At 50.9% G+C, this 15122-nt stretch overlaps 2 protein-coding genes across 2 annotated transcripts; both read right to left on the bottom strand.

Annotated features, from left to right (window-relative positions):
* Positions 1-188: 188 nt before the first annotated feature.
* Positions 189-4189, bottom strand: Palm3 (paralemmin 3). The gene is made up of 5 exons (XM_032888019.1): positions 4026-4189; positions 3436-3578; positions 3243-3327; positions 2316-2361; positions 189-2182 (listed from the first exon to the last, which is right to left on the bottom strand). The coding sequence occupies exons 2-5, from the start codon at positions 3549-3551 to the stop codon at positions 435-437; spliced, it is 1995 nt and encodes a 664-aa protein (XP_032743910.1). The 5' UTR covers positions 3552-3578; positions 4026-4189; the 3' UTR covers positions 189-434.
* Positions 4190-13408: 9219 nt separating this feature from the next.
* LOC116886130 (hepatitis A virus cellular receptor 1 homolog) lies at positions 13409-13762 on the bottom strand. Its single transcript, XM_032887471.1, has one exon. It carries the CDS (start codon positions 13760-13762, stop codon positions 13409-13411), a length of 354 nt encoding a protein of 117 aa, XP_032743362.1.
* Between the last annotated feature and the right edge of the window lie 1360 nt (positions 13763-15122).

A 15122-nucleotide genomic window follows, 5' to 3' on the forward strand; every position in this document is an offset into this window, starting at 1 on the left:
GGTTCAGTTAGCACCCACAGGGCAGCTCAGAATCACCTGTGACTCCAGGTCCAGGGAATCAAATGCCCTCTTCTGGCTTCTGTGAGCCCTGAACGCACACGGTTACTTACGCGCAGACAAAACACTCACATGCATAAAATAAAAATAAATAAAAGATAAATAATAAAATAAATAAACTTTTTTTTTCTTAAAGCCAGAGTGCCTTAACATTTAATTTTCAAGTATAAAGGCTTCATTGCAGAAGGAAGTCAGGGCCACAGGCAGTGGGCAGGGAATCTAAAAGCCCAGGTATAAGTAAGCACAGGGGCCTACTGGCTCCTGGGTGCTACCACGAGTCCTATGGTACCCTGTTTATGCCTGGGACCTTCTGCTGGATGCCAGGCAGCGAGGTAGCTGTGAGAGGAGGAAGAGGGTGCTGGGCGGCAGGCGTAGGCTCACATGACCACACAACACTGGCACGTCTTTTGCTTGGGGCCACTAGCTTCTTTGACCTCAGCCAGCTCAAGCTGGGGGGCAGGTGCATACGTAGGTGCAGGGTGGTCACCAGGGTTGGTGCTGGACACTTCCTGACGGAGCAGTGGCTGGCTTTCCACAGGCTGCTCTGGGGCTGGGGTCTCAGCTAGGAGCGGGGTGGCATCCTCTGGGGCACCCTCACTCTCAGTACAGGGCTGAGGCTTCCTGGCTGCCTCTTCTACCGGGCTTTCTTGCTTCTCCGGGTCTTGCAGTCCTTGCTCCTCTGATCTGGGCTCCTCTTGGACACAGAGAGTAGCTCCTGGCTGGCTGGCTTCCTCCGCCTGAAAATCTGCTCCTTCATTGGATTTGCCTTGCTCCTCTGGGCTCACATCATCCTTGGCGCCTGAAGTCTTCTCCACCTCTGAGAATAGCTCACTGCCACCTGCCTCCCCGTCCAACAGTTTCTTACTTCCTTTAGTTGCTTCATCCAATGAACCCTCACCTCCTGTCTCCTCATCCAATAGTTTCTTGCTTCCTTTAGTTTCATCCAATGAGCTCTCACCTCCTGTCTCTCCGTCCAATAATATCTCAGTTTTTGATTCTCTGTCTAATGAGCCCTCGCCATCTTTCTCCTGGCCCAATGGCGTCTCATTTCCTTTTTTCTCTGTCTCCGGTGAGCCCTCTGCCTCTTTTTCTGCCACCAATGGCTTCTCAATGGTGGCAGGCTCCTCCTCACCTCCCTTTTCTACTTCCAATGGCTCTTCATCTTTCTTTTCTTTCACCTCCCACTTTTCCTCATCTGTTGCTATCTCTTCAGGAAAGGGGCCCTCACCGTCTTTTCTCTCTATCTTCTCTGCCTCTCTTTCCTCCCCTCCCTGAGTCGCATCTGGCAGCACAGCTGCCCCATCCTCCAGCTCTGCCCCAAGCTTTTCCGCCCTTCCCTTCTCTTCTATGCCCTCCATTTTCTCCACTTCTCTCTTCTCCACCTCCCAGGACGATTCACCTCCTCTGGGCTGTGCCCCGATTAAAGCCTCAGGTCCTCTTGCAAACCCTGCCTCTGGGGGTGCTTCCAAACCCTCCATCAAGATCTCCTCCCAGTCTTCGCTGAGGGCCACTTTCTCCACCCAAATGAAGGATCCCTCCTCTGCTCCAGGACCTCCCTGCCCAACACCCTCAAGACTATCTCTAGAAGCACCTTCCTCTTTTCTGCAAGTTTCAGTCTCAAATTGCTCCTGGAGTCTCGGGGTACCGGTGTGCGTGGCCTCTGCACCACTGCCTGACTCCTCTGTGACATCAAGATCCCTGCCTCCCAACCCCTCCCAGACGACCTCCACCACACCCCTGCCCTCCTTCACCCAAGTGGGGAGATCAGGGCTGCTGGTGCCCTGCCTGGCCCCAATGGCCTCCAGAACCACTTCTTCCACCTTAGCCTCTAGCTCCACACCTGTGGGGCCTGTGGCACTGTTCTCGGTGGCTCTAAGCCCAGCCCAAACCACCTCCACCACACCATCTCCTTTGGCCTTAGTGACACTTGACACCCCTAGGCTCAGCTGCTCTGGGAGGGGGCTGTGCCCAGGGCAGGGGCCATTGGCTTCTGAAGACGTCCCTATAGCCTCAGGGGATGCTGGTAGAACCCCAGTGGACTCCTCCCTGGGATCAGAAGGAGACTCGGAGGACATGCCCACTGGAGCATCTGGCAAGGAAGTTCTCTTGTCCACATCTGTAGGGCCTGGGGGAATCAAGGGAGGACAGGACAGGGAGGTCAGAATGACAGGGGAATAACAGGACCCTTACCCAGATTCTTTTGAGTCACATGATATGTTGGTGACTGTACCCCAGGCCTCAGGGACTCCAATGCTTACCTGTAGGACCTGTGTCCATGGCAGGCTGAGAGAGAGGACGGGGACCCTGCAAGGGGAATAGAGACAAGGTCAAATTGGTCCCAGTCTTTACCTCCGCCTGCTCAACACTATACCATGTTAATGCTTGTGTGGCCAGTTTCTGAGGTGACTATAAATAAAGGAGTTGGGAGAACTATGGAAGTCCTGGAATGGAACCCAAGGCCTGGGCCACACTAGGCCAGCACAGTATTACTGCTGAGCCACATCCTCAACCTGAAAAGACCTGATGCACTCAGACTTTAAGTTCCAATGGGAAGAGGTAATAAGTACACAGCATTTGCAAATAGGAAAGGGAGAGAACGAAGCAGTGAAAAGCAAGAAGCCTCGAGAGGTCTGGGGTGACCAGGTTTCCCCCAGAGACTGGGCTGGGCGTGGCTTCTGGAGGCGAGCAGAGTGGGTGTGCCCTGTCCAGAGTGCTGAGTTGGAGACTACTGTCCCGGGCTAAGGATGCTGCCCTGGTGAGCGGGATGCTTAAAGGGAATGATAGAAAAGAGACAACGTGACCAGCGCGGAGTGAAGGAAAGACGTGGAGAAAGACGATGGGACAGCTGCAGACGCCTGCATGCACACAAACTCCCTTTGTGATCAAGACTTGGGGGCGGAAACCTGTGATCCTACCATGGGGAAAGCTGGAGCAGGAAGATCACGAGTTCAAGGTCGTGGGCTTTCGAGACTGAGCTAGTAGTTTTCAATTATAACCTCACTGGCTCTCCCAAAAGTACTTCTGAATTGGTATTCGTATTTTACACAGAGCGAAGTAACAGTGAGTGGGATTGCCTACACACCAAGGCAGAGGCTGCGTTTTGAGAGAGCACATTTCTGCTGGGTCCTGTTCTAACCCTGCTGACCACAGGCCCCTCCTCTTCACCTCTGTCAGCCCCTGCTCACCTCTCTGCGCCAGGCGGGCCTGCCAGCAGGTCTGTGTTGGGCACCTGTGGACGCACTTTGCAACAGCTGTAGCTGTGACTGGAGTCTGAGGGAGAGAGGAGGCTGCTGGAAGCCGGTCTGGACCAAACCTGCTCCATTTCTTAGGGCTGCCAAAGGTTGGGGCATGGCTCAAAAGCAGGGATTCTAGACTCACGAAAACAAGCTGTCTTCCAGGTTGCGAATTCGAGCCTGGGCCTGTCCTTCGGGTGACTGTGGGTCCTTGGAGGCGGGGTCCTCCTGCCGCTCTGGCCCTTCAGCTGCCCCATCCATGAGCCAACGTTCTCGGAGAGATTTCCTCTGGATATGGGAATAAAGTCCGGGACTGGCCACAGGAAGCCTCCCCACCCATTGCTTGCAACAACCCAGAAGGCTCATTCATCAGGATGGGAGACATGTCCATATCTCGTCCTCCAACACCATGCTAGCATATAGTCTTCCGAAGTAGAGGCATACAGCCATCATCCTTCCAGCTTGCCCAGTCGACTGGCTCTGCCAGGCCCGGAAAGACCTCTCAATGTGCCCCTCTCCACCCCAACATTGGCCTAAGGTCCCTCTCATCACCGCCAAACTGGGATGAAGCTCTCCACCCCCACCCCCCATACTCCAGAGTGGGACAGTTGTCTCCATGGCTACCTTTCACTCGCCGCCTCTCCATCTCCCCTTTCCCAAATTGGGCAGCGGTTCCTATTGTCTCTCACACAGACACCCCCACTTCGCTGCCCGGGCTAGACGGTAGCCCCCAACCTTGAGCCGCTCCACGCGGAATTTCTCCTCCTCCAGCTCGCGACGCGCGGCGCCGATCTCCTCCTGCAGCCGCCGCTTCTCCTGCGCACACAGGACCCAGAGCTGCGGGCGGGCCCAGTGCCGCCCTCCGCCCGCCTCCTCGGGGCTCCCGGGACTCCCGGGGCGTCCTCCCGCGGGCGGGGGCCGCAGAGCGCTGACTCAGCAGCGAAAGGGGCGGGGCGGGGCAGGACCAGGCGGCCGCGCCCTGATGCTGCGGAAGCCGGGCCCACGCCCAATGGTGGTCCGCAGATGGGGGCGTGGGGGCGGGGCCTAGAGATGGGGACTAGGGTTTTTTGCACTTCTAAGATGGGAAGGAGAATAGCCAGGTGAGGTGCGCACGCTTGGTAGTTCCAGGCCTGCTTGGACTACAAAGGATTTACAAACAGTAAATTAGAGGCTACTTTGGCCTACAGAAACCCTGTGGGGGGAAAATATCTTTAAAAAAGGGTGGTGGGAAGGGTTCAGAGATGTGTGGGTCTAGATAAAGAGAAGGTGCTAGGGAGATGGAGTCCAAAATGGGGTGCAGAGGTAGACATCCAGAGAGATTCAGGCCTATATAGAGATAGAGCAGAGATAGGATACAAAGATATGCAGTAAATCAGGGTGCAAAGGTTGTGTTGAAAGACATGACCTCCCGAGGTGATAGTACAAGGTACTCAAGAGAACGGCCTGAAGCTGAGGTCCTGAGGAGAAGGGTCCAGAAAAACGGGAATGGGGGAGGTGGAGAAGTTAGAAAGGCGGGTTACAAAAAGGAGGGTTAGAAAAAGGAGGCGTACAACAGGTGATCCGAGACTTAGGGAACAGGATCAAGAGTTGAGGTACAGAAGCGGGCTACAGGAAGTTGGGGTACTAAGAGGTGACGTCTGATATGGAGTGCTGCTGAAAGAGGAGTGCAGAGGGTGGGAGTCAGGGAAATGGAGCACAAAGGCGGGGATATGAGAAGCAAGAGCAGAATGGTGGAGTCAGGGTTCAGGGCCGGGGAGGTATAGCAATGGGTTCTAGAAAGGGTTCTGAAGTGTGGGGTGTAGAATATGGGCTGTAAAACAGGCTTGGAGAATAGAGGTGCCCAGTGGTAGTCAGAAATATAGAGTGCGAAGATGAAGGTGCCGAGAGCTGAGGTGCAGAAATAGGTTGGTAAGGAATGGGGTGCAGAGAGAGCTGTCAGAGAAACGGGAGTAGAGGCACACAGGTAGACAAGAGTAATGGAGGTGAGAGGGGACCAGAGGGACAGAGTCACAGGGGTTCCCTAAGGGAAGACTCCAAGGGAGGGGTACAAAAGACAGAGAGATCTAAGAGGTAGGGAGCGTGAGTGGCCCTGGAGGAGGTGTTTCTGGATGTGCCAAATGACACCTTCTGTTCAGGCAGTGACAGAGACCCGACTCAGAAGCTGCCTGAGGGGTGCCCCGGACAAGACGGAACTGAAGATGCAGCTCAGTTCTTCACAGACCCAGACTCGCTCCCTGTGGGGTAAACCTTCCCTACCCAGATGGAACAGGCCACAAAGAAACCAGAAGAACATCTGGGATTCTCAGGGCTCTGGGAGTGTGACACTTACAGCGATGACCTCCAGCCGCTGCCGATAGAGGGCGCTCTCCGCCATGACCCTGTTGGGAGAACACATGAGGTGAGATGGAGTTTCCTAGGGACCCTGTTCCTCAGCAGGCAGGTTCCTAAATGTCTCAGAATACTGGGCTGCCAAGAGAGAACCCAGTACTTTCCCCGTTTCCCCCAGGGAAGAGGCTAGAGTCTGGAAGAGTCCATGATGCTAAAGTTCCGTCTTACAACATCTTCCTTAGCCTTGGTCTCATCTGTGAAATGGGCAGGGATAGCTTGACCCGAATTGTGGGTCAAGAGAACAATTTGAGTAATTTCCGCACTTAATACAATTTATACTTAATTACAATAACTATTTCTACAGACTCCCACCAACATTCCCAAATCCTGCCAGGCTGCAAACAAGGGGTATGCTAGTCCATACTCTCTCTGAACCTTATCTTACTCTGTAGCCCTTAGCCCTAGGGTGTGGAGTATGAGGGAATGTGGGGGAGAGTAGTGACCATTAAACGATTACCATGGTAACTCCAGGGCTGTCTCTCTTTTACTTGCCTACCCCCTTCCTGCTGGGGACAAAGGTCAGTGGGCCATCCTGCCTAGTTGTGGACTTTGAGCTTCAAGGAGGGTGACTTGAGGTTTAAGGTTTAACCTGATATTTCCCCACCATTGTCCTAACCAATTGTGTCAGCATCCCTGCTTCCCAGCTTCCGGGAGTGGGGGTGGGGTGGGGGAGGGGGACTCTGAATCTTCAGTTAGGGGCAGGGACTATTAAAATAACATGATCATTGACCACTAAGCAACAGTTGTGGGCTGTGCTAACCCCACATCTGTCAGTGGTCATAAAGGGATATCTACCTGCCTGTCATCCTCCACGCCAGCCATGGTGGGCACAGAGATCTTTAAGTGTTTATTAATTTAAATCCTTACATGGGGAGAGAATCCCAGTAACACTGTGCAAGTTCCAGCTGTCTCCTCTCAGATCCTCACGACGCACCCTGAAGGCATAACAGTGCTATTTATAGTGCTTTAAGTGCCCTGCAAGGCTTCCGCTGGGCCACAAGCCACTTCTGCTCAGGCCCCACCCCTCACCGTTTACTGGCTGAGGTCCACTCTAGCATCTGACATTCCAGCTAAGAACAGACCTGGCCAAAGTAGCCGCCAGCCACGTGCCAGTCAGGCTTTGACAGGCCCTATCTGTAGAAACATTTTATCTTCCTCGTGATCCTAGAAGGCAAACAGTGCTAATGTTCCTGTTTACCAAAAGGGAAACTGAGGTTCTGAGGAGAGGCAAAAAGTCTAGTCCAAAGGACTGGAGCAGATGCCTAGAACGAGCTGACGGCTGCTTCTCTTTTCCCAGCCCTGGAGCAGCAGGGGTAGCCCAGGTGTGCAGCAGGGGTAGCCCAGGTGTGCAGCGGTAAACAAGAGTCTGTCTCAAACAAGGTGAGAGTGGAAAACCACACCAGGTTGTCCTTTGTCACACTAACATGAGCACACACTCGAACTCTCACACCCTTGCACACACTCTAACATGCACACACATTCTTCACACTCACACATCTGCACGCAGAAACATACCTAGAGGCACACAATTTCACCCTCCTATCTTTGCAAACACTTTCATATGCACACACACATACACTCACAGAGGACACACACACATGCACCCACATACTCTCATATACACACACACTCACAGAAGACACAAACATGCACCCACACCCTCACAGAGGACACACACACACATGCACCCACACACTCTCATATACACATTTACACATACACATCTGCAGAACACACACACAGACACCCATACACATTTATACTCACAGTTACCACTCTACCACACATGCATTCACTACCACATTACACACACACACACACACACACACACACACACACACACACACACACACACACACACAGCATGAGATTGTCTGAAGTCGGGAGGGTGAATGAGGACATGAAGAACTTCTCCCTCAGTGCTGGCAACACACAGTGCAGGGTTCAGGGGCTCTAAGGACCTTCATTTGGACACCCACAGGACCCTCCTAGATTTCAATTAGGGCAAGGGCTGAAGGTCGCCTGACAGATGTCCCTAGGGAAGTCTAGATTCTTGTTCATCACTCTGTCTCTGGGGGAGGGCTGAAGTCCCCCTCAGCTGTCCCACTCCTAAGATGCTATCTCCCTAACTCTTCCTTGTGTGGGGGGGTGGATCGGGTTCCTGTTGCTAAGCAACCAGGTTTGTACTTGGTGAATAATGCAGTGGAGGGCACAGAAGAGTAAAGGACAGAATTGGGGTCCCTACTGGAGGGAAGCCCTCTTTCTAGAAGTTTCTATAATCCCTTGGCGCCCCTCTAACCATCCCACTCCCTACTAAGGATGAAACTAGCCCTATACTAGGCAAGAGCTGGCAACTGAGCCAATCCTCTCTCACTTTGAAAAAGCCTCAGCTAAGGCGAGCTCCCCACGCCTGCATCCACTTCGCCAACTCCAAGGTCGCGCCTCAGCCATAACTTGGTTGCTACTGACAAGGAGCAGAGGGGTGGCCATTGCCTCCCATGTCTTTGCCAGTCTTTGGAAGTTGGGGAGCGCCTTTCTTCCTGGAGTCTCTAGCATTTTCTCGCTGCATTCTTGAGGGGATTGGTGACAAGGACTAAACTTAGATGCACATTCTTGGATCCTGACATTCTTTGTCCCCTAACTCTGCAGTAGGCCTAGCTCTCTGGGGATTTTGCTCAGGGAGCCCCAAGTTTGGCCACCACCTCCCCTTACACTCCCCTAGGCTCCTTTTGAGAGACCAGCTGGGGCTCCTAGGCCAGGCCAGAGCCCCCCACCCCAGCCTTTCCACTTCGCCCTCCTGCCGGGACCCCAGACACTTACGTGGGTGTGGCCGGGGACAACACCGGGGTCTGCAGAGCCATCACTGCCCAGTAGAGGTATGAGCCAAAGGCCCCAGACTGGGCCCTGGTGGATGGGAGGGGGCTGCGGGGCGGAGCGGGAGAGCAGGTCCGGCTGGTTTGGGCGGGAGGCGCGGCCCAGTTGGGGCTGGGGCAGTGCTGGGGAGCGCTATCAACTTCTCAGGATGAATTATTTACCAGCCTCCGGCCTCCACGCTGCACTCGGCTGCCTCCCAGTTCTCACGCACGCAGCTCAGCCACGCCGATGCTCCAGCAGGTGGGGGAGAGCAGCCAAGCACTGACCGGCCGCCTCTGGGGGACTCGCGTCTGTGTTAGGCATTATACAGAAAAGTTTTAGTAAAAGCCCAGAGTCGTTGGCTCTCCCTTCTAGGACCTTGGAGCACGAGGGAGGGAGAGCTCTCTGACTCAGCTTCTGGAGACCACGGCAGGCAACCGAGAAGCCCGGGATGTGGGTCACTGTGGACAATTTGCCTCAGGTTTCAAGGCTTCAGTTTGCCATGCTGTGAAATGGGAGAATAATTTCAACTGGCCTGCAGGTCAGAAGACCCCTTTGTGTTATTTAATGTTTAGGGATGGGGTAGAAATGAGAAACGACAAGGAGATGACCTCCAATTCACTACTGTCGATGCCTTTCCTTTAAACACTTGTGTTTGAGCTGTCATTACTGACCTACACAACCAGAACAGGTTTGATCTTCGTCTTGAGAGAGATCGGTCCTTGTCTGTCTCAGCTAGGTGTTTCAGAGGACTTCTGAGCAAGAACCTTTCCCACCAGACCGAATGGTAAACATACCCAGGCCTCTCCTCTCCTGATTTCTTCAGGGCTCCATGGGCCACTTTTGACTTGTAAAGTTGAGTGTCTCTCCTGCAAGCACAAACTCCACCATACTGGATTGGGGCCGTCCTGTCATCAAGGGCTGGAATGGCCTATGCTCCACCGTCCAGTAGACTCTTAAGAATCTAAAGGTTTGGTTGAGCCCGAGTCAAGTGGCCTGACTTGGAATCCCACCCCAGGGAGGCTGAGGTAGGAGAATGGCAAGCTTAAGCTTTCTTGGGTTGCAGAATGAGTTTTTAAAAAAACAGCCTGGGACACCAAGTAAGAAATTGTTTGGGGCTGGAGAGATGGCTCAGTGGTTAAGAGCACTGACTGCTCCTCCAGAGGTCCTGAGTTCAAATCCCAGCAACCACATGGTGGCTCACAGCCATCTGTAATGAGATCTGATGCCCTCTCCCGGTGTCTGAAGAGTACAGTGTACTCATGTACATAAAATAAATAAATCTTAAAAAAAAAAAGAAATTGTTTAAAAATAAGGGGGTAGGGTGGGGCATTCAACATGTGGTTTAGTGGTAGAAGGCTTGCTTGGCATACATAAGACCCTAGATTCAATCCCCAGAACAGGAAAAAGAAGTCGAATTCAAGTTTCTAGATTATTCTGAAAACGGATTTCTTTGAGCAGAAGAGAGGACATATATGTTTGCATGTATGAATACACATATGTATGTGCGCCAGGGTGGAACCTGGTAGGTAGGTCCTCAGCCACTGAGCTACAGCCCAGCCCTTGTTTAATGTGTATACCCACATGTCCTAGTCAGATGTACACGGAGGCAATTGTTAGTGTCAGTCACCTCTGTATTTGCTGAGACAGGGTCTCTCACTGAACCAGAGGGTCACCCAGTTGGCTAGCTAACCGGCCAATAAGGCTTGGGAACACAGCTGTCTCAGTCTTCAGGAGAAACATGAGCTCCTACAGGCGTTTTTACGTTGGTGCTGGGGATCTGAACCCAGGTCCTCATGCTCGGACGGCAGGAACTTTGGACTGAGGTATCTTTCTAGGGGTTTTGGATAATTTTTAACAGCATTTTCCTTTTGTGGCAGTTAGCACATGCATAGCGAGAGGCAGCCCAGGCTCCTAAGGAGATCAAGAACATCTCCAACACTCCAAAGGAAGCCTGGGTTCCAGGGCTGTTATCCCTGTGCAGTTACACACACTCACACACACACACACACACACACACTCCGGGAGGGGGGGATTGATACAATGTAGCCATTTGCATTAGACCTCTCTCACTCAGTATCATGTTTTACTTTTCCATTTATTTATTTATTTGTTTGTTTGTTTGTTTGTTTATTCATTTATTTATTTATTGACTTGGGGGGAGCAAGGTCTCATGTGTCCCATAATGGTCTCAAAGTCACTATGCAGTGGAGGAGGACTTTGAAGGTCTGACCTCCTGCCTCTGTCTCCTGAGCACTGGCCTTGTAAGACTGCCCCGTAGGTGACTGTAATCCTGTCCCCAACTTGGCCACATTATGGCAACAATCAGCACTTTTGTTTCTCTTTGTGGGTAAATAATATTTCACTGTGTGGGTTGGTCTACTTTTTTTCTTATTTACTTTTTTTTTTTTTTTTTCCGGGGCTGGGGACCGAACCCAGGGCCTTGCACTCGCCAGGCAAGCGCTCTACCACTGAGCTAAATACCCAACCCCTCTTATTTACTTTTTTAATTACTTCATTTTGAGTAGGGTCTTCCACTGTACATCGGCTGACCTGGATGGAACTCCGCGTATGTAGATGAGGCTGGCCTCGAACTCACAGAGACCCACCAAACTCTATGTCCTGAGAGATAGGACTAAAGATATACACAGTATACACAGAAATAATTTTGCCAGGAGTTAATCTAGGTGGGGTGGGGGGTGTACGTAGAGATGGAGAGACCGGAACCACGAACCTTGTTTGTGGCAGGGGGAGAGAGACAATAACAGCGAGGGGGCCTGGGGTAACTGCACCACAGCCAGCTTGTTCTTGGGATGCTGGGGAAAGAACTCAGAGCTTTTCGATAAGTACTTTACCACAGCACATCACCAGGGGAGTCTAGGCAGGAACTTTACTATGGGGCCATGATCCCAAAGCCCGGAGATTGGGTCAGGATTAGGACAAGGATACCTCTGTAGACGAACTTCTATGGCATGGTAAGGGATTGGCAAGCAGTTCTCTAAAAAAAAAAAAATGGCATTTCCCCTGAGACCTGAGCAGCAGGAAGCAGCCACAGGAGGAGTTGTTTGAAGCAGAGAGAAGCCACGCAGAAGCATCGTGGCATCTGGTGGTGATAGATTTTAGGAGAAGCAGGAAGCTGGGATGGACTGAGGTCAAAACGTGACACCTGAGAAGCGTGCAGGGCCGTGTGTCCCAGGGGCGGGAATTTGGATTTTTATTTCAAGCTTGATGGACACCTTAGGGTGACAGGGTGTTGGGTGGGACAAACGTGGAGAGAAGCATATACAATGAGGATATACTACAAGGCAGAACCAGCGGGCTTCAAAGATGGTCCAGAAGGAGGCTGAGGAAGGACAGCAATTCCTGGGGCTGTGGTTTGATTTTAGACAGAGTAGCACAGGTTGACCTTGAACTCTCAGTTCTCCTGCCTCAGTTTCCTAAGCTGAAGTGACAGATGCATGAGGGTACACCTGCCTTGACTCTTAAGTTGCTTTGTAAGAATCCGAGTGTGGGGGCTGGAGAGATGGTTCAGAGGTTAAGAGCACTGACTGCTCTTCCAGAGGTCCTGAGTTCAAATCCCAGCAACCACATGGTGGCTCATAGCCATCTGTAATGGGATCTGATGCCCTCTTCTGGTTTCTGAAGACAGCTACAGTGTACTTATATGTAGTAAATAAATAAATCTTTAAGAATCCGAGTGTGGGTGCGTGTGTGTGTATGTGTGTGTGTGCGCGTGTGAGTACATGTGTGCGTGCGTGCGAGTGCACACATTCATGTGTCTGAGTGCCATGGTGTGCCTGTGGGGGTACAAGAACGATCTCCTGTGTGGATCTTTGACTGTTCTCCTTTTGCGACAGGATCACGTTGTATCTGCTGCTGCATGCCCCAGACAGGCTGGCCTCCAACGCCTCCCCCTCACATAGCAATGCTGATATTATGAGTGTGTATTACCATGTCCAGCCGCTACGTGGGTGTTATACAGGACTGTCCTCTTGGGCAAACTTCAACACCTTCAAGTGTCCACCTGGAGCAGATAGGCTCGATGGCTGTGGATTCTGCTCAGATTGCATGTGTCCTCTTGGTCTCTGGGAGGGGCTGGAGGGCATAGCTGGGGAAGGATGAGGGAGAGGGCCCCATCTACTCGGCCACTGGGAAGCCTGCATCCGTGCTGAATGCAGGCCTAACTCCTCGCTCACTGCTCTGTAAGTAAGTCGTATGAACTCATTGGCTCTCCAGCGTGAATTTTGGTAGAATCACACTTTGGCTTGTCTTGGAACAAAAAAGGAAGGGGTAGATGATGTTTATATCTCCCCCAAGGTAAGTAATTTTAGTAACAGTTAAGGGTGATGGTTTGGGTGAGAATGGCCCCATAGGCTTATATATTTGAATATTTGGTCCCCAGTTGGTGGAACTGTTTGGGAAGGATTAGGAGGCGTGCCCTTGTTGGAGGGAGGTGTGTCACTGTGGCTGGGCTGTGAGATTTCTTTCTTTCTTTTTTTTTTTTCTTTCCCTCTCCACTTGCATTATTTATTTATTTACATATTTTTTTTATTTTAAAATCTTATTCATCTCTTCTTGATGGTTTCAGTAACTAAAATAGAAGTCCCTTTTCTTCATTACCAATGATTTTTCTCTCACAGACACAACTTGGGACACCTAAAGAACACAGGTAATTCTAAACCGTTCCTGTTTGAGAGAATGCTCCCCAGAGTGTGGTAAGAATGAGTGCTATACAAACAATGACTAGGCCTGTGGACAGTGAGAGGGCCACTCTCTCCATGACTCCTGGCAAGTGGGAACCACATGAACTGACAGAAAATATGTAACAGCATGTTCATATCCCATTCTTTCTTCTGCAGTCTTGGGATGATGGCCCCTCAATGGGCAACTGGAATTTTACTGTCTTCGATGACGTAGACGTCTACAGCTTGGGATTGCTCTGTGCTTTGAAAAACTCCATTCTGAAATCCATGGAAGATAATGGCACTCTCCTGGATCTTCTTTCTTCTGTGTCTGTACTTTAGGAGAGCCAGGACACCTGTAAGGAGGATCAGGAGTCCAGCAGACACAGAGGTTCCAATATAGAGGTCCTTAGTGGAGATCTTCAGGGGGGATTGTGTTGGGTCCACTTCAGTGTGATTATTCCAAAGCTGGTGTGATGATGTCACAGTGATGGTCCAAACTGGGAGAAGGAGTAGGAGACCTGAAATGAGGACTTGAGGGGGCATCATGATGGTGACCTCTTGACTTAGGGAAAGTGACTTCTTGTTAGTCTCTCCTTCTGGTGCTCTGGCTGTGAGGTTTCTAATGATCATACTATCCCCAATTAGCCCCCCACCCCCACCATGGGGGCATCTGGTTGTGTTTCAAGATGTGAGCTCGGGGGTTGGGGATTTAGCTCAGTGGTAGAGCGCTTGCCTAGCAAAGCGCAAGGCCCTGGGTTCAGTCCCCAGCTCGAAAAAAAAAAAAAAAAAAAAAAAAAAAGATGTGAGCTCGGTTTATTCCCTAGTGTTGTGCCCGGCTGCTCGCCACTATGGTTTCCCCGCCATCATGGACACTAACCCTCGGGAACTGCAAGCCCCACATGAATTTTCTTTTATAAGTTGCTTTAGTCATGGTGCCCTGCCTCAGTAGTGGAAAAGTAATTAAGAGAGTTTTGGGGATTTGAACTCAGGTCATCCTGCTTATAAGAGAAATGCTTTACCTACTCAGGTACCTCTCCAACATTGCTCTCAGTGCGTTTGGGGTTTTGTTTTTTTGTTTTTGTTTGGGTTTGGTTGATTGGTTGGTTTGGTCATGGTTTAGTTTGATTAGGTTTGGTGTTTCTAAGACAGAGTTTCTCTGTGTAGCCCTGACTGTACTGGAACTCACTCTGTAGACCAGGCTGGCCTCAAACTCAGAGATTCGCCTGCCTTGGCCTCCCAAGTACTGGGATGCCATTTTGTTTGGATTTTTGAGGATCTCCTGAAACTCACTATGTATTTCAGGCTGGCCTCAAACTTACATAGATCTGCCTGCCTCTATGTGCTGGAATTAGAGGCATTGACCACCACATCCTGCTTAGATTTTGATTTTTGTTTGTTGTTTGTTTGTTTGTTTTGAGATACAGTCTCATTATGTAGCTCTAGCTGTCCTGGAATTCACTATGTAGAGCAGGCTGGCCTCAAATTCACGAATCCCTCTACCTCTGCCTCCCAAGTGCTGGGATTAAAGGCAACTGAGTTTTTAGGTTTTTAAACATTGTATAACTAATTAAGATTAGGGATGGTCACCTGGGGGATGAAACACTCCATTCTGCAAGGAAGCTCAAGAAGTAAACAACTTAAAGGTTTCAGGAACTTCCTGAAATTGAACACATGTACTTGGCCCCTCCCTCCCCAAGAATATATCAGCAATCAGGACTGCCGTGAGACACTCAGGAGTTGTCTGGCTGAATCTGCAGGCTGAATCATACACTCCAGGTTCCCAGTTTTGGTGATCTGTCACCATTGCTGTGTTAGGCTTTTTAGTAATGTAACTGTCTTTGAGTCATTTCTGTTCTTGTAACTAATTCCTCACCTATATTCCTGTAAGTAACCCCAATAAAACATA

The sequence above is a fragment of the Rattus rattus genome, chromosome 17 (genome assembly GCF_011064425.1).
Source record: "Rattus rattus isolate New Zealand chromosome 17, Rrattus_CSIRO_v1, whole genome shotgun sequence".
Lineage (NCBI taxonomy): Eukaryota > Metazoa > Chordata > Mammalia > Rodentia > Muridae > Rattus > Rattus rattus.